The sequence below is a fragment of the Asparagus officinalis genome, chromosome 6 (assembly GCF_001876935.1).
Source record: "Asparagus officinalis chromosome 6, Aspof.V1, whole genome shotgun sequence".
Lineage (NCBI taxonomy): Eukaryota > Viridiplantae > Streptophyta > Magnoliopsida > Asparagales > Asparagaceae > Asparagus > Asparagus officinalis.
In genome coordinates, this window is record NC_033799.1 from 32841973 (window position 1) to 32861011 (window position 19039).

The following is a 19039-nucleotide window of genomic DNA, read 5'->3' on the forward strand; positions in this document are numbered from 1 at the left end:
AACCAGGACACGTTGTCTATGATAAATTCTTAGACATTCCCGATGATTATTACTATCTTCTTGTTTGAAAAACCATTATAATTGTTCCTTCAAAGGCTGTTGTACAGACTAATCTACCATCCAAATTTGCGGAACCAGTTTACGTTTATACAGATATACTGTTTCACAACCTGAGCTATCGTCTCAATCCACCCAAGAGCCTGATATACTAACAAGTAACAAGTCAAAATATGCTCGTACAGCCAAGTACTCAGGCTACTAACCATCTTCATATTACCCTCCGAAAGGATAAGAGATCTTGTTCTCGAAATTCTCGGTATCTTCTTACACACTATGTCTCTTACACTTCGTTAACTCCACCATATTACTCGTTCATATCTTCTTTGGATTCTCACACAGTTTCCAAGAATTTGTCAGAAGCTCTTCTAACCCAGGTTAGACAACGATAATGCAAGAAGAAATGATGGTCTTAGAAAGAAATGAGACTAGAGATCTGGTTTTTCTACCACCAGCAAAGAAAGTGGTTGGCTGTAAATAGGTTTACACTGTCAGAATAATCCAGATGGCTCTCTAACTCGCCTCAAAGTCGACTAGTTGCGAAGGGGTATTCACAGATCTATGACCTTAATTATATTGATACATTCTCCCTTGTAGCTAAAATGACATTTGGTCGCATTCTTATTTCGCTTGCTGGTCGCTATTACTGACCACTACATCAGTTGGACGTTAAAAATACATTCCTTAATGGAGCAACCACCAGGTTTTGTTGCTGAGGCGGAGTGTGACAAGGTTTGCAGGTTAAAAAAAATCTCTCTACGGTTTGAAGCAATCTCCGAGGGCTTAGTTCGAACGTTTTGCCACAGTTATCCAGACCTTTGGTCTTCATCGAGCTCAGAAAGACCACTCAGATTTTTGGAGATTTCATGGTGAGAAGTGGATCCTTTTGGTTGTATATGTTGATAACATTGTGATAACTGCGACGATGCACAGTGCATTAATCATTTGAAGAAGTATTTACAACAGCAATTTCAAACTAAGGACCTTGGATCCTTGAAATATTTTTTAGGTATCGAGGTAGCTAGATCGAAGAAGCGAATTCTCTTATCACAGAGAAAATATTTACTTGATATGTTGCTAAATGCTGGGATGTCAGAATGCAAGGACATTGACTTACCTATGGATGATAAGATCAAACTACTATCGACTCAGGAGGAGAAACTTAATGATACCTGTCTAATAATTACGGGACCGGATATTGTATTTTCTATTAGTGTAGTCAGTCAGTTTTTCTCGGCATCTAGGAAACCTTATATGGAAGCCGTAAAGAGGATTCTTAGGTATCTCAAGAAAACTCCACGAAAAGGAGTACTCTATTCAGATAGTTGTCACACGAGAGTTGCAGGATTCTCAGATACAGATTGGGCAGGAAGTTTTGAGGACAAATGGTTAACTACTGGGTATTGTGTGTTTCTTGGAGAAAATTTAATATCATGGAAGAGTAAGAAACAGAATGTAGTCTCTCGATCTACAGCTAAGTCTGGGTATCGAGTCATGGTGAATTTGACTTGCGAGCTGATCTGAGTAAGAGTGAGAGGTTCTAGAACCCTTGTTGATTCTCTTGGCCGTGTTTCTAACCATGATTAGGCTGAAACAATCTCAAGAAGAGCTTACGAGAGTAAATTGAGAGAGATTTGAGAGGGAATTAAGAGAGAGAGAGAGAGAGAGAGAGAGAGAACTGAGTTTGTAATGGAGAAGAAGAGGAAAGTTCTATTTTTAAGTCATATCCTATTCAATTTACAACTTCTCATTTATACAAACTCACTTCAGAGTAAAGAAAAAACAAAACGTGTACAAAACGTGCACACAGTACAGAACAGAAACAGTTAAACTGTTTCTAACCAACTTTTGAACATTTATTACAATGACCCTATATTCAAAATTCTTGCACAACAACCCCCCAAAGTCATGTGTATCAATCCGAAATCTCTCGTATCAGTCCAAGACCTCTAACGTCCATGTTCTCCAGCTCAATTGACAGGTTCCCAGGTTGATTTCCTCTCGTTCCTGATAATTCCCTTCCCCTTAAATTGGACATTGTCTCAAGGTCAAATGTATGAAATCTTTTGACAAGATCCCATTAATTCTCCCAAGTAGAATCCAAAAGGGATCGCTGCTTCCATTTGATTAACACCTGAGATATCAACCGATTCCCTTTATCAACTGATCGCCTATCATTTTTTTTGAGTTGGCAAACATGAAAGACTGAATGAATCTGTGCATGGCTTGGAAGGCCCAACTTGTAAGCAACTTCACCTAATCTCCAACCTCGAAGCTCCTATGATTTCTATGCTTGTCAGCAAACCTTTTCATTTATTCTGCTGCTTTCTTTAAACTATCCTTTAGAAATTGTAAAGTTACATCCCATACACAGCCTCAAAGGGTGTGGTGTTTGTAGAGACCTTCCAGGTAGTGTTATACCAAAATTCAGCAAGTGGATCCATTTACACCACTGCTTTGGTTTGTGGCAACAAAAACACCTCAAGTAACTTTCCAGATTCTTATTAGTTACCTCAGTTTGCCCATCAGTCTGAGGGTGATATGCTGAACTAAACTTAAGCTGACTTCCTTACAATTTGAACAATTCTTTCCAAAACAAACTGGTAAACAAAGGATCTCTGTCACTGACTATAGATTTAGGCATACCATGAAGCTTGAATACTCCCTCAAAAAATACTCTTGCCACAAATTGAGTAGTATAAGGGTGGACTAATGCAAAAAAATGAACATATTTTGAAAGCCTGTCAACCACTACAAACTGACTGAGCTCTACTCTTTAGTAGATTAGTGATAAAATCCATTGACAAATCTTCCCATACATATTCTGGAATAGGCAAGGGTTGTAAGAGTCCTGGAGATGCCACATTCTTCCCTTTTGTCCTTTGGCAAACATCACAAGCCTGAACATATTTCTGGACATCTTTTTTCATTCCCTTCCAATAGAAGACCCTTCGTAATCTGTGCAATGTTCTAGTAATTCCAGAATGACCCGTAATAGGACTGTCATGGTGCTCTTGAAGTAGAGAAGTTTTCAGGCCTTGAGCAGTAGGACTAACCAAAATATTACCTCTATAATAGTAAATTCCTTCCTAGAATACTCCTCAGTATCAGGTTGCTCTTGTTGTAATCTTGCTTCAAGCTCTTTGAAAAAAGGGACAATAGAACATATGTATTTGATATCTTCTATCCAGTTACTCCTGACAGTAGATATTTCTAAGATTTCTATATCATCCTCATGAACCCTGGATAACCTATCCGCAACTTTATTCAACCTTTCAAGCTTGTATTCCATAGTGTAATCATACCCATGCAGTTTGGCAAGCCATTTATTTTGAATACCTGTATGTATCCTTTGCTCAAGAAAATATTTAAGACTTTGGTGATCAGTCCTGATCATAAAATTTCTTCCCAGTAAGTATTGTTGTCATCTCTTTGTAGAAAGAATTATAGCTAGTAGCTCTTTTTCATAGGTGGATAGTGTGGCATTCTACCCTTTCAAAGCAAAACTGAAATAAGCAATGGGTCTCTCTCTTTGCATTAACACAGCTCCAACCCCTGTAGTAGATGCATCATATTCTATCACAAAAGTCATATTAAAATCAGGCATAGCGAAAACTGGGGAATTGGTGAGGGCATGTTTAAGAGATTTGAAAGCATCTTCAGCACTTGCATTCCAGGTGAAATTGTCTTTCTTCAAGAGGTGTGTTAAGGGTTGAGCTATAGTTCCAAACCATTTGATAAATTTTCTGTAATACCATGCTAGGCCTAAAAACCCTCTCAATCCCTTAAGTGTTTGAGGTGTTGGCCATTCAATGATTGCCTGAATTTTATTTGGGTCTACACTAACCCCTGTTTGTGACACAATATGCCCCATATATTCCACTTGCTTCTGTCCAAAACTACATTTTGACATCTTAGCAACCAATTGGTGAGTCTTCATGATTTGAAACACTTACCTCAAGTGGATTAAATGGTCCTGCTATCCTTTACTGTACACCAGAATGTCATAAAAAAACTAAGACAAATCTCTTGAGTAGACTTTTGAAAATAGTATTCATGAGAACCTAAAATGTTGAAGGGTAGGGGTGTTAATGGAGCGGAAACGGTTCGGATATGACACTTACCATATACATATCCACTTTCTATAAACGGATACAGATATGGATACGGATTATTTTCAGTAAGAAAAAACTTTAACCATATCTGTCCTAAGCGGAAACTGATACGATTCAGATATCTGAGAATCGATCAGATACGATCACAGATATAGAACGAATATATTTAACAAATGGATGTGAATCGGATATGAATTAGTTCTAAACAACAATATCAAATGTGTTACCAAGCAACAAAGATGACAGACTGTAGTGAACCAAAGACTACATATGAGACCAAGAATCACAAGACTCAACGTAATGAATCAAGGAAATTATTAAAGATAAGTGTTGCAAGCTCTTTACAAAAATAGCAAAAAATATATTGATAATGTAAAGCTATGGCCTCCAGTAACAACAACATAGTTCTAAATTTTAAAATTTAAAGACATAACCCAAATAAGCATTGATGGCTTTCATAGAAAGTTCACAACTCATTATTTAATTTGAACTCAACAATCTAACAAATCCAGTGTATCAAAAACAACATCTCCCGACGACGGCGGCCGTAGCGGTCGAAGACGAGGGGCGGAGGGCGAACATGGCCGTGACGACGCGGGCTAACCGAGGCGATGTCGGCGAACTGGCCGCGATGACGCCGGCGCGGGTTTCTGCAACTTTCGTTAGGCGAAGATCGCGGTTGCGAGATGAACTCGGCAACATTAGCGGTCTGTGACGAGATGGCCGGCGAACTCGGAGTAGGAGCTGTGCGTTGTGGAAATTGAGTGGGAGACTGGAGTTGAATCAGTGGAGGCTAGGGTTTTGTAACTTTGTTAGTTTTGTAGTTGGGTTTTAGGTTAGCAACTACGGGTTTGCAACTTTGGATACAACCCGAATCCTTCTATTTATTAAATTACGGATATCCGTATCTGCAACCCTCATTTCCGTATCTGAATCCGTATCTGAAAAAATTCAAAACTGGATCTGTATCTGAAACCGTATCCGCCCAGTTTTAAAAATAGCTTACATATCCGCATCCATTTAGATACGGATGCGGATCGGTTCGGATAAATCCGAACCGTTTGACACCCTTATTGAAGGGGCATTCTTGAGGTCAAAAGGCATGACCAAGAATTCAAAATGCCCACTATGTGTTCTGAATGCAGTTTTTTGGATATCTGATTCATACATTCTAATTTGATGATAACCTGATTTTAAGTCTAATTTGGTAAAAAACTGGGTTCCATGGAACTCATCTAACAGCTCATCAATGATTGGAATAAGGAAATTTGTCTTTGATTGTAGCTTTGTTCAAGGATCTATAATCTATGCACGTCCTCCAACTCCCATCAGATTTTTTTACCATCACTACTGATGAAGAAAAAGAACTATTGCTGGGTCTAATAATTCCCTTTTGTAGCATTTCTTCAATCTGTTTTTCAATCTCCTCCTTCAGGAAGTGTGCATGTCTGTAAGGCCCAATGTTTTAAATATCGGCCGATAATCCGATATTATCCCCGAGTTATCGGTTTTGGGAGCTTTCCGATAGGATAAGTTAGAATTTAAATCAGTTATCTTTTTTTGGGTTTATCGGTGATAAAGGTGATTATTAATTGATATTAGCAGTTTTAAAAATCGGAATTATCGGGCCATACTATTGGGTTGTGTGGGTAATGGGCAGTTTTTGAGTGTACTTGAAACCCAACACAACCCGTTCTTTACAATAAAACTTAAACTCGATTAACCCTAATCCTCTGTTCTCTCCCCCCTCGTTTGTGCGGTTGTGCCCACTGCCTTAATCCTCTGATCTCCGTTTCTCTTTGGACTCCGTCGACCTTGACGCTCGCCTCTGCCGACTTCGACGCTCGCCTCCGCTCCTCTTTGGACTCCGCTGACCTTAACGCTATTGACTTCGACCATTCGACACTGCTCTCTCATCAACATTAACTTCATCGACTTGACGACTCCGATTGATGCTGTGCTCTGTCCATCAACGCTATCATCAACTAATCTGATTGACTCGATGACGTTAACCGACGTTGAGCTCTCCATTGATGCCGAGCTCTCTCCATCGACGCCATCATCAAATGTGACTTCGACAGTTCGACTTGGACTCTCCATCGATGCCACGCCCTCAACACAACTTCTGAAGTTGTAGAAACAAATAATATTCACTATTTAGTTGGTTTTTTCTATAGTTATTTAGTGAATGTTGAGAGAATGAAAGAGGGGAGAGGGGATTATATTATATATACGCATTATACGGTATATTAATCCGATAAATACTACTTATCCCCGATATATCCCCGATTTTCGCTATCCGATAAGGATTTTGGCCATCCGATAAATCCCCGATAACCGATATTTAAAACCTTGGTAAGGCCTGATACAGACTGGCTTAGTTCCAGCTTCTAGGGGAATTTTATGATCAATCTCTCTGGTGGGAGGAAGATGTGGCAATTCTTGGAATATAACATCAATTTCTTGTATCAATTTGTGCATATCTGCAGGTAACCCTTCATGACTAATTTTTGTGGTGGATTCTTGTAAGCTAACATTGCACAACTGAATTAAGTACCCCTCTTCCTGCTCCCCGACAGATTTAGCAATATTTTTCTCATTAACCAACTGCAATTCCTCTGGAATTATTCCCTATAATATTCTCTTGATCCCATCACACAGGAATGTCACCTGTAATTTCTTAAAGTTTAGAGTGATATCTTCCAAAGTTTTCATCTAATCTGCTCCTAACATAATTTGACCGACTCCCATAAGCATCACTAACAAGTTTACTTGGATGTTCACTCCTTGACAATCGAGTGACACCCCTTAGCACACTCCAGCTCTTTTGATTAGTTCTCCACTGGCCACAAGAACATCAAAATTGTTATACTCCGTCATTGACAGCCTAAGTTTTTTGACCAATTTGGCATTGATGAAATTATGTGTGGAACCAGAATCTATCAAAATACTGATGGCTTGGTTTTTGTAATAGCCCACAACTCTAATGGTGTGAGAAGCTGTGATTCCACTAAGAGCTTGCACTGAATTGGAGGGGGCTCCCTTTACTAAACTTTCAGCCAGTTCAATTGCTAGATCTCCTTCTTCATTTCTTCTAGAGTCATCTACCCCTTCCTCAGTACCTCCTTCTAGGATTCCCTTCAAGTTAAATAAATGCTTTCCCTTACACTGATGCCCTTTGTGCCACTTTTCGTCACATGTAAACATAGATTCTGACTCCTCTTTTGTATCTCTTCAGGTGAGTTTCTTGAATTTAGAAGAGGACTTTGGTTTCTCTTGTACAGGAAATTCATGAGAGGAACGGTTTGATGGACCTCCTTGATTAAAAACATTCCAGTTCCCTTTTATTCTTTTTGTATAGAGGCATGTCGGTCGACCGGTGGGGCTTCCTAGACGAATCTAGGCTCTTGTTTAACGTGTATTCCAAGTTGAGTTAGGCTTGGTTATTTACGATTTTACCATCCACGATGTTTGACATATAAATAGGGATTGTTTAGGGTTTCTAAACATCAGATTAGATTAAAAAGAGAATAGAGAGGTTGTTCTTTATTCTAGTGAGATTGTGAGTAAGAGGTTTTGTATCTTCCAAATTTTTCGTAATCTAGAGAAGGTATTTTCCTTCGCCAATTGAACTATTTTGTGTGTCTTTACTGTTTTCTTCTCAACCCTATCTTTGATAATTCTGTGACCAAAGGTGCTCGTACGGCGATTCGTATCAAATTGGTATCAGAGCTAATCAGATTCTGTGAAAGGGTAATCTTATGCAATACAAGAAGCTAGGCGAGATTCTTATTTCTTTAGAAGAAGTCCAGAAATCAGATTCTTATTTCTTTGGAAGAAGTCCATAAATCAAGGAAGAAGATGACAGAAAGTGACAATTCAACAAGGCTTGATGCGTTGGAGAAATGGATCGAAATAATCGGGTCGACTCTCACACAACTCGTCGATCTCATCCATAGAGGGAACAAAAAGGGCAAATCTTCTTCGAAGTCCAATAAGAAACCCGAATAGTCTGGTGGAGAGAGTGAAAATTCAGATTCCGATGAGAAGGTTGAGACCGTTAAGACTGCTCCACATCAAGGGGATAAGGGTCATTATCAGAACCTGAAGATTGATTTTAGAGTAGAGATTCTTGTTTATGAAGTGAATGTTGATGTTGAAAGGCTTGATGATTGGCTCAAGTGTATGGAGACCTATTTCACTCTTTATAGCTATTCATCAAAGGAGAAGATTATTTTTGCGACATTGAAGCTATCCGAACACGCATTGACGTGATGGAAATCCTATTGTAAGCAGGAGAAGAAAGCGATATCGTGGAACAAAGAGCTACTGAGGAAGCAGTTCTACCCGGTGGGTTTTCTTGAAGAGCGTTGGTGCAATTGGTACGGCTTGCGCTAGAGGTTCAATCAGACCGTTCAAGAATACACCACGGAGTTCCAGCAGCAGGCGATGGTCCTTAACATCGCTACAAAAGAGTACTCTATTTTCATGAAGTATATGGCGGGTCTGAATGAATATATCCGGAAGGAGATAAAGTTGTTCACGGTTGAGTTGATTACAGAGACGAACGTGAAGGCTATTGTCATTGAGGGCAAGCAGAAGAAAGGCAACGAGACAAAGGGGGATGTCAAACAAACGAGAGGCAAGTCTAGTGGCTCTCAACATTAGGAGGAGAAGAAGGAGGGCGACTCAGGGAAGGCAGAATTGACTTGGAATCACTGCAAGCAGACAGTGCATGTAGCTGATCGATGTTAGGAGGAGTATCCTCATCTGAAGCCGAAGGGGTTGAAGAGAAGGAGAAGAAAAAGACATACATAATAGCACAGGGTCCAAAGAAAGTTCCCGAGATAGAACCTAACAACAGTCTCAATCTTATGGTAGGAAAACAGGTTGCGAAGGAGGACGAAAACCCTAGAGAGCAGCTCTTTGTGCTTAAGTTGCAGGTGAATACTAGTTTGGTAGATGTCATAGTTTATCCAGGCAGCGAGAAAAATTTGATTTCCGAGGCCTTGGTTCAGAAGCTGGGTCTGAAGACGGTCAAACATCTAAAGCCCTATCCATTGGGGTGGATTCAGAAGGAGACGGGGCTGAGTGTAGTTAATCAATACACTTTCAGATTTACACTCCACCAGTCGTATATTGACGAGGTCACGTGCGACGTAGTTCCATTGGATGTTTATTAGGTTATACTGAGCAATCCGTATTTGTGGGATAGATACGCAATCTACGAAAAACGAGCTCAGAAGTACACATTCACTAAAGACGGTGAGAAGTTCATATTTCGTTCGGCGTCTCTTTCGAATGAGACAAACTTGGTGACAGTGACCCGGGTGAAGAGGCTGAATGCAAGCAAGAAGTTTGTCTCGCTGTTCATTAGGCCTTATGAGAGGCTATTGAAAGAGGATTGTATTTTGGAGCGAAAGTGACTACGACTAGATGGTAGATGAAGGAATCGTTTCTGGTTGGACGTCAAGGTCGGGTTCCTAGCAAGGCCAGGTGATTCAACAAAGGAGGAGGGGCTCGAGAGTTCCCTCAGCTGAAAAGTTCTAACTTGAATGAAACTTCAAGTTCCTAAAGGGGGAGCCATGATACTGGTGTATCTTCTCTCTGTTTCGAGAGCTTAGCGATCCTCATGGGAGCTTGAGGATAGACGATGCTCATGATAACTTGAGAATAGAAGCATGCGTGGGTGGAGTTATCGAAAGCGACGAAAACAATCAAAATCAGGAAAAACTGCAAGAAACTGAGAAGTCTCTGGCCGGTCGACCGATGAGGTATGTTCGGTCGATCGATCGACCATCGTCGGTCGACCGAAAACGGATACATTACAGTCGCATAATCCATGTCTTTGTCCAGTCGACCGACAGAGGTATGTCGGTCGACCGATGGGGCTTCCTGGACGAATCTGGACTCTTGTTTGACGCGTATTCTAAGTTGAGTTGGGCTTAGTTATTTATGATTTTGCCATCCACGTTGTTTGACATATAAATATGGATTGTTTAGAGTTTCTAAACATCAGATTTGATTAAAAAGAAAATAGAGACGTTGTTCTTTATTCTAGTGAGATTATGAGAGAGATTTTGTAATCTTCTAAATTCTTCATAATCTAGAGAATGTATTTTTCTTCGCTAATTAAACTGTTTTGTGTGACTTTACTGTTTTCTTCTTAACCCTACCTTTGATAATTCCACGATCAAATGTGCTCGCACGGCGACTCGTACTAGACTAACAGAGATTGGTTATCTTTCGGAGTGTCCCATAAGCTTGTATGGAGATAACAAGGCCGCCACTTACATAGCTGAGAACCCGATGTTTCATGAGAGGACAAAACACATAGAGATTGATTGCCACTTGATTCGTAAGATGGAGAAGAGAATCATTATTAGAGCCATGCACATACCATCAGACCATTAACTTACAAATATTCTCACTAAACCTCTTGGAAGAACATGAGTGAATTTTATTTGTAACAAGCTAGGCATGTATGATATGTATGCTCAGCTTGAGGGGGAGTGGTTAGAGAGTAGTTGTCTACTATTGTTTAGTCCCACATTGGTTAGGGACAAACTTCTTTGTTTTCTTAAAACTATAAATAACATCCTAAAGAGAGCCAATAAACTCACTAGGGTTTTCCTAATTACAATGTTAATGGTTGTTAAAAGTATGGGTATGAGTCTATATTCAATGGGAAGTGTTGTTAAGGCCAAGTTCGATGCCAGAACCTAAAATTGTTTGCGGGAGCTGAACACATCTATCTATTCATAGATAATTGTTCCTCTCTTTGATTGTTATTGCGACTACTCAATGAATTCTCGAAGTCTTTGTTAACCATGATTTTAGATTTCGGTAGTAATTTTTGAACCAATTTGTTGCTGTAAGAAGCTGAATATTTACTCTTAGATCCATGCTGTAAGTTAAGCAGGATTTCGAGTTCTTGAAATAATTGTTATCTATAGAAGCCTGGTAGTGGAAAATCACTTTTTTCTATGGCTTTATTTTATCTTCATATTTTAACCATATGCTCTTAACCACGTCTATATGGAACTTACATAATCACCTTCTCAGTTTATTTTTAATATATGATTGTAGCAATAGAAGTTTGACATTAGAAGTATGTGCTTATATCATCTACTGTTGATAAATTCTTGATTCTCTCCTATTGATGATCAGCCTGGTGCTTTTATTATCTTTCAACCTGTAACCATCTTTAGTTATACTTTCTTTTTACAACTACCTTTTTTGGTAATCTGAAACGCTACTAATGGAATCTTATTTTCCCAATGCAGAAAATTTCAGGGCCCTTTGCACAGGTATCTAGATTCTAGATGATAATAATTATTTGAGATCTTCTCCTACAGTATCTTTTTTACTTGCAGATAATTGGGCCTGGCATATACTTTACTGTTTCTACCATAATAATCATCTAGCTTGAAACCCTGTTTGTAGGTGAAAAGGGCAAGGGGATATCAGGAAAAGCACTACATTACAAGGGGACTTCATTTCACCGAATAATTTCTGGTTTTATGATTCAAGGCGGTGATATTTCTCATAAGGATGGAAAGGGTGGAGAGTCAATATACGGTGGCACTTTTCCAGATGAGAACTTCATTATAAAGCATTCACATGCGGGTTTGTTTTTTGACATATTTGATTGTGTGTTTGTTTCCTTTTTTTATATTTGTCTTTGAGTGTTATAGTTTTCCCATTTTGATTCAACCACAAAATTGTTCTTTTCCCATGCCAACAAAAAAAAATGGTAGAAAACTTAGATGTGTTGCTCAATTTTATATTATGTTTTAACTTGGATTCTCTCTTGGCATTTTTTGGCACATTATAGTTCTTGTACACTTCTTAGTATACACTCTGGAAATTTTCATTTAGTGTTCATTTATTTATGATAAATAGAATAATTGTTTAAAGTAACATTCACATACTCCAATAACTTTCCATATAGAAATTGAAATGTTAAGCTCTTTAAATATATGATTATTTAAATTTTATTAATGGTGCTCTAAATATTTTGGTAAATGATCTTTTGATTTTAGTAAGAACTAATTTATTTATTATGTTTTGTTATTTCTAATAAATTTTTAATTATGAAATAATCGTGGAGATGAGGTAAGGGAATTTTTTTATTTTTTATTTTTTTCTCCATAGAAGAGTCATGTGCTAAGCACATGAGATGACATACTTCTAATATGGAGGTAGTTTCCTGGAATTTTATCAAAGTTAGTGATATTTTCTCTTAAAGAAAAAAACGAAGATGGTGTTGGAAAGCGGCTGAAGATTCATGTTAATTTATTAAAGCTTTCTTTAGTGAATGAAGTAGATACTACGTACCTCCAATTGCAATTCTTGTCACCATGTTTGAAAGCATGTCTTGAACTTGTTAGCTCCACAACACATGAAATTGCCTAGTAAACTATACAAATTATTCTTGAGATATGTAGAACTTTAGCATCATCATAAGACCTATTTAGGAAGCTATAAGATTAGGTAGCACATATTAAAAAATTAGTGTTTTGTATAACCTCGCCATCAAATTGGTGAGAAGAGGAGGATTTGGATACAATCTTTTGATGTAGTGTAAACTAGTTATTCTTTTAAAAAAGATAATGAATTAATTTCAAAGAAGCAGTAAAGAACACAGATGCATACCAACAAAGCTTGTAAAAGAAGAATGGTTAATAATAATTGCATATGCAGCAATTTGGCGGTTCACCCATGTCTATTCTATTAGCAGTACACCCTTGGCCACAATGATGGTGTTGCTCTGCCATTAGTTCTTAAAGTCCTGTGACGATTACGTGGTGATTAGACTTAGACATTTGCTAGAAACATCCCAACGTTCTTCCCTTAGGAGTTTTAAAACTAACCAAAAGTAGCATCGTAACTGTGACCAAGGGATAGTTGATAAGTAGTTAAACCCTCATAGTACAGTGATAGTACAGTGGGTATATCTGCAATTAACCCACAAAAGACAACGACGAAGTAGAGGCATGTGATTGTCTATAAACGTTCTTTGTTATCTTTTACATTCTTATTTGCTAATATTTATCTGTGTCCCATGTTTTTCTTCTTTTCTCTTGGTATTCTCTTTTTATTTGTTTCATTTTTTCCGTTTATCCTCTTGTTTGGAATTCAGATGGATGGACACTGTAATGTTGTCCTCAGAAGATGAGAAATATGGGGAGATATGAGAAAAAGTTTTGTTAGATCTCAAATGATTGTTTTGTGTCCATCAACAGATATAAGCTATGTACAAATTAGGCTGGATAAGACTATGGGCTATAGTTGAGTTTTGCAATCTCTTTGTGCTTTCAATTTTTTCAAATTTGTTAAGACAAGCAGAAAGTATCCGATTGAATTGACAATACACCCCATGTACTATTGCGGTGTAGCCACCTATACCCCGTGTACTATTGCGGTGTAGCCACCTATACCCCGTAAACTATTGCAATTAGCATTTACATCCCCATGTAAATGCAATACACCCCATGTACTATTGCGGTGTAGCCACCTATGTACTATTGCGGTGTAGCCACCTATACCCCGTAAACTATTTTATTAGCATTTACATCCCCTTTAACTCGGACAACATTATTTTTTTCCTTCGACTTAGATGGAAATTTGATCTTTTATCAACTAAACTGAAGAAAAAGGGTAATTTATCCTCAGGTGATGTTTGAAGAAAGGGAAAAAGACTGAGGCGTAATTGCAATACACCCCATGTACTATTGCGGTGTAGCCACCTATACCCCGTAAACTATTTTATTAGCATTTACATCCCCTTTAACTCGGACAACATTATTTTTTTCCTTCGACTTAGATGGAAATTTGATCTTTTATCAACTAAACTGAAGAAAAAGGGTAATTTATCCTCAGGTGACGTTTGAAGAAAGGGAAAAAGATTGTTATCTGGAATTCAATTCGTGGGGTGTAATCGCTAATAGAATAGTTTATGTGGCATAACCATGCTCCGGCAAGTTGAGGGTCATTTGCATGGGCTGAAACCTAGACTCACAACAATATCATTTTTTAAAATCTGCTTTTTAAATTTGTGGCCTATGGGAATTGAATCTAGTTGCTTTAATACCTTCTTGAAGTCCTTGCCACTATACCAAAACTCCGAAGTTATGGTGATGGTTGAGGGTTATAATTTTATATTCTAAGTTTCTAACAGTTATACTAATGGAGGATGTGTGCATGTGCATGTGCACACTATAATAGCGGTACGACTTTACTATTTATTCCCACTTGCAGGTACGGTGTCCATGGTAAACTCGGGGCCCAATTCCAATGGTTCCCAATTCTTCATAACTACAGTCAAAACATTTTGGTAAAATTTTTATTCAAACAAAAAGAAACCCATTTGATTCAAGAATCACACAAAACATATGTATCGCTAATGTCAATATTCCTATAGGCTGGATGGAGAGCATGTTGTTTTTGGAAAAGTGATTCAAGGTATGGACACAGTTTATGCAATCGAAGGTGGAGCAGGAACATACAATGGAAACCCCAGGAAAAAGGTAATTATTACCGATTCAGGAGAGATACCCAAGGCCGAGTGGGGTCAAGACGAGGAAGTATGACCTAAAAGAAAGCATGTTGCTTGCGTAAATGAAGATACCCTTGCTTTATACTTAGAGATATATAGTCCAATTTTCAATTTGAATTCTCAGGGGATACTTCTTGTGGTAGGTCTTATTTGTATAAATGATAAGTTGTATCATGTACTTCATATATGGATTCTGTTATATTTCCATTAACTTTTAACAGGATGAATTTGTAGGGAGCGACTTGCTGTAATAATCTCAACGCACTTATGTAACTATATGATATGTCATCAATTTGATTTTGGACGATCACACATTTTGATTTATGTTTTCAAACAAATTCGTGTATATTGAGCATATATTTCCTATGCATCAAGTGGTTACAAACATTAATGGTATGAGGTCATTTTTCGATTTGTTCACATGGGGTATTACTGGCAATGGTATTGTTTGTACAAAGGATAAATTAAATTTGTATTACCATTTGCATAAGAGGGTGAGCTTTGGTGTAACGGTAAGGTTGTTGTCTTGTGACCTGGAGGTTATGTGTTCAAATCCTAGAAACAGTCTCTTCGCATGCGGGGGTAAGGCTACATACATTTGATCCTCTCCAGAGCCTATAATAGTGGGAGCCATGTGTACTGGCCTATACTATTTACCATTTGCATAAGGATTCATTTCTTGTTGGATTTGTTTTAACATGAAACTTTTGCAGTAGTAGTATTGCTGCCTACCATATTCCCTTTTATCCTGTCTTAGAATAGATCTGCGATATTTAAATTTTAGTTGGTTGAAGGGAGCCACGGCTAACATCGATAAGTAGAGGGTGTGTAGTTAAAAGTACGATAACTGAGCTACATATACCAAACTATTTTTGAGCTACAACATACAAAGTGCTATTAAAATTTATGAATCAGCAAGAACCCTGCATTTTCGTTTCTTATGGTATGATTGTAGTATTGAATGTAGTATAGGGTTCCTAGCATGGTTAGCATTATTTATGGCTAAGTTACCAGATTGGTTTTAAAAATAGTACATACGGATCAAATTGGTATTAAAACTACTTTCGTGCTAATAGGATATTTAAACTGCATGATGAGACAAATAGGATGAATAAAATAAACCCAAAAATAAAATTTCTAGTCATTTTTTCGACAACCGCTCAGGTGATCTACCACATAATGCTTAGGTGACATATTGATGTTTGACGTGGTAGCTGTAGTTAACCTCATTCAATTTATTAGAAATGTGGATTTTCAAATTAGGGTAAAAGAATAGAAGAGTTTTTCTAATTTGGGGTTCTTCTCCTTCTTCCTTCAAATTGAGAGTTCATTATTACTTGAGCTCAAAGAATTTTTGTCCTCAAGTGATAGAGAACCCCAATTTAAAAGAAGAAGGTTAAGAAGCTAAAATTAAAAAAAAAAAAACTCTTTTCTTTTACCCTAATTTGAGAATCCCCACTATTAAGGTATGAAACACTTTTAAGGGATGGAACGAGGCTAATCATAGCTGATACATCATCATAAATATGCCATATAAGTATCACATGATAGCTCACGTGAGTGGTTGGCGGAAATTTTATTTTGAGTATATTTGTCTCATCGTGCAAATTTTGATGCCTTGTTATTGCCAAAGATGATTTTAAGACCAATTTAGTTATTGGGTACTACTTCTAATACCAGTTTGGTAATTTAGACTATTATTATTACTTGGGTAAATTTCACAAAACCTTTATGGACTTTGGAGTGAAGTTGAACAAAACCCTCTGAATTTTGAACATTAAAAGTATCCTTTGAGCTTTAGGGAGTTTATTGAACTTTTGACAAATTATGCAACCTGAAAATAACCTTTTTAAAAAATATAATAACAGCACTTCCTCTCTCATAAAACCATGTATTCCCCAAAAAATTTTGGCTGTTTCTCTGTATCCTCTATTCCTCCTTCCCCGAACAAAGGCTAGAATTTTCCCCAAACTTCATATTAAACTTTTGGAAAGTTCAAACAATCTGATGAAACTCTGCAAAATTTAATGTTATTCTATAGAAACTTTATTTGATTTTCAATTTATACATAAATCATTAAAGAATTTATTTTTTATTTTTTTATTATAATCACTCATCTGGACCCACTTTTTAATTAATTATTTCAGTAATTAATCTCACCTAAATCTCGATTAAGGATCATCTCTCTAATATATTTGGTATTTGACACCTAATAATTACACTAAAACCAAAAACACTTGACTTAAAAGTGAGTTCTCGTGGTTTGATTGCAATATAAAAAACCTTTAAACGTGATTTATGTAAGAGTTGACAATCAAGATGGTTTATGTAGAATGAGCCTATTTCTTTAATTTCAAAATTCAGGAGGTACTTTTTGCAAGTTATCGCAAAGCTGAGAGCGATTTTGTAAATCTTACCCCTAAATTGTGAGGGTTTCAGTGCAAATAATTGCGTATGGTAAATATTTCAATTTTACTTGGTTGATCATTTTGATTTTCTGAACCCTCGACCTATTAATTCCCTTGAATGCTGAGAGCGAGGACAAAATTTTGGGAAATCTCCTCCTCAAAAACCCTAATAAAACCCTACCACACGCACCCAAGAGGAGCTCCCCTCCCTCGCTCCCTCCTCAAGCTCGCGGCCATGGCGTCTGCTCTTCTCTCGGACTGCGCTGCTTCTTCTTGCTCGACACGCCTTCATCCGTTCAAGGGAAAAGGCGGGAACTTTTCTCGCCCCTTTCATTGCCCTGGGTCGGTCTCTTTTCCGTTGAAAACCCTAACATGTCAAGCTCGTGGATTTGGCTCGAAATCCACGGATTGGAGTTTGTCAGCCGGGTCCCAAGGTACAAATTGTTAATGCCCATTTCGAAGTTTGTCGGAAAGTTGGAATCTTTATTGTGTTATCTTTTAAGATTTCTTAGTTGAATGAGTAAACTTCCATAATACTATCATGGGTGTGAGGGATACATAACTATCATAAAGGCTCAACAATTTTCAAATCAACAGAAAAATATAAGAAAAACTATATGATAGTTTTGAGATGATACTTCTGAAAGTTAGTTGACAATTTAATAGCAATTTGATAGTGACACGAAGTTCATGGTAGTTTAGCTGAAAGTATCATGCCAAATTTGTAAAATCGTGTATATAATTTTAAGAAATTTATTTCATGTGTCGTTTACTGATAGCGTGTGGTTTTCTTTAAGGATTGGAAATTTATGACATTTTTTCTCTGAGACAAATAGTTTATGTTATTTTTGTATAAAACCCTTAATAATTCTAGTCAGTTGATAGCTCATAGTAGTTTTGTGAAATTTACCCCAGTTGAATTGTTTGATCAAATTAACTGACATTAGATAAACCTTTTCCCCACTTTTTTTGAGGGAATGGAAACATTCATCCTGATAAAAATTAAACGAAAAATGTTTTGCATCAATTGCTTCAGAAATTTTTATTTTACAAGATTTGCTGAACATTATCTAGGGGCACTTCTAAAACCAGCTACTCATTGACTGTCTAGCTTCTTCCATAAAAGATCATTGCTTTCTGTACATTGTTTTCTTAGTCGTCAACCTTGTTGATTTGACTTTTGCAGTAACAATGACTGCAAACACATTATCTACTGCTAAGGTCATTGATGGAAAATCAGTAGCAAAACAAATCCGAGAAGAAGTTGCTTCTGAAGTTGCAAAGCTGAAGGATACATTAGGTATTACCCCGGGACTAGCAGTCATTCTAGTAGGTTCTAGAAAAGATTCTCAAACATATGTGAGAAACAAGAAGAAGGCTTGTGAAGCTGTGGGTATCAAATCTTATGAAGTTAATTTACCTGAGGACTGCACAGAAGAAGATGTGCTAAAGCATATTTCAGGCTTTAATGATGATCCCTCTGTTCATGGAATCTTGGTTCAGCTTCCCCTTCCTCGGGTATGCTCACTTTCTCCATCAGTTATTTGCAATTATTGTCTGTGTATATGTCTGTGCGCACTTGTGACTATTGGCTGCATTATAAACCTTTATTTGTTAGAAAAAATGTGTCGGAATTGCGGATTATCTTAATAACTAATAAGAGAATGTGGTAACAACTTTGAAGAATGTGATTGCTTTGACAAAGATTATGGTTTGATAATATTGGGGGAAAGGAAGACCACCAGGTAGTCCCTTTTTATTTTTATGTACATCTTTTGGTGCTGGTTTCTCTTGAAGAGAAAGGTGCCTAGAAGAGATATGTTTACAGAAGGACTCGATAGAGTTAAAGATGAAGTGTGTTTGGAAGTCCTGTGATATAGCACTCTAGACAATGACTC

General features: G+C 37.4%; 2 protein-coding genes across 4 annotated transcripts in view; both read left to right on the top strand.

Annotated features, from left to right (window-relative positions):
* Positions 1-15055, top strand: part of LOC109846412 (peptidyl-prolyl cis-trans isomerase CYP21-1) — a 35967-nt gene extending 20912 nt beyond the window's left edge. For both annotated transcript variants that reach the window (XM_020415650.1, XM_020415651.1), the window contains 4 exons: positions 11459-11482; positions 11619-11801; positions 14436-14511; positions 14599-15055. In XM_020415650.1, the coding sequence (XP_020271239.1) occupies positions 11459-11482; positions 11619-11801; positions 14436-14511; positions 14599-14767 (452 nt within the window). In that variant the 3' untranslated portion in view covers positions 14768-15055. The remainder of the gene's footprint in view (positions 1-11458; positions 11483-11618; positions 11802-14435; positions 14512-14598) is intronic.
* The window catches only part of LOC109845016 (bifunctional protein FolD 4, chloroplastic-like), a 7364-nt gene continuing 5545 nt past the window's right edge, over positions 17221-19039 (top strand). For both annotated transcript variants that reach the window (XM_020414198.1, XM_020414199.1), the window contains exons 1-2: positions 17221-17575; positions 18328-18659. In XM_020414198.1, coding sequence (XP_020269787.1) covers positions 17260-17575; positions 18328-18659 — 648 coding nt within the window. In that variant the 5' untranslated portion in view covers positions 17221-17259. The remainder of the gene's footprint in view (positions 17576-18327; positions 18660-19039) is intronic.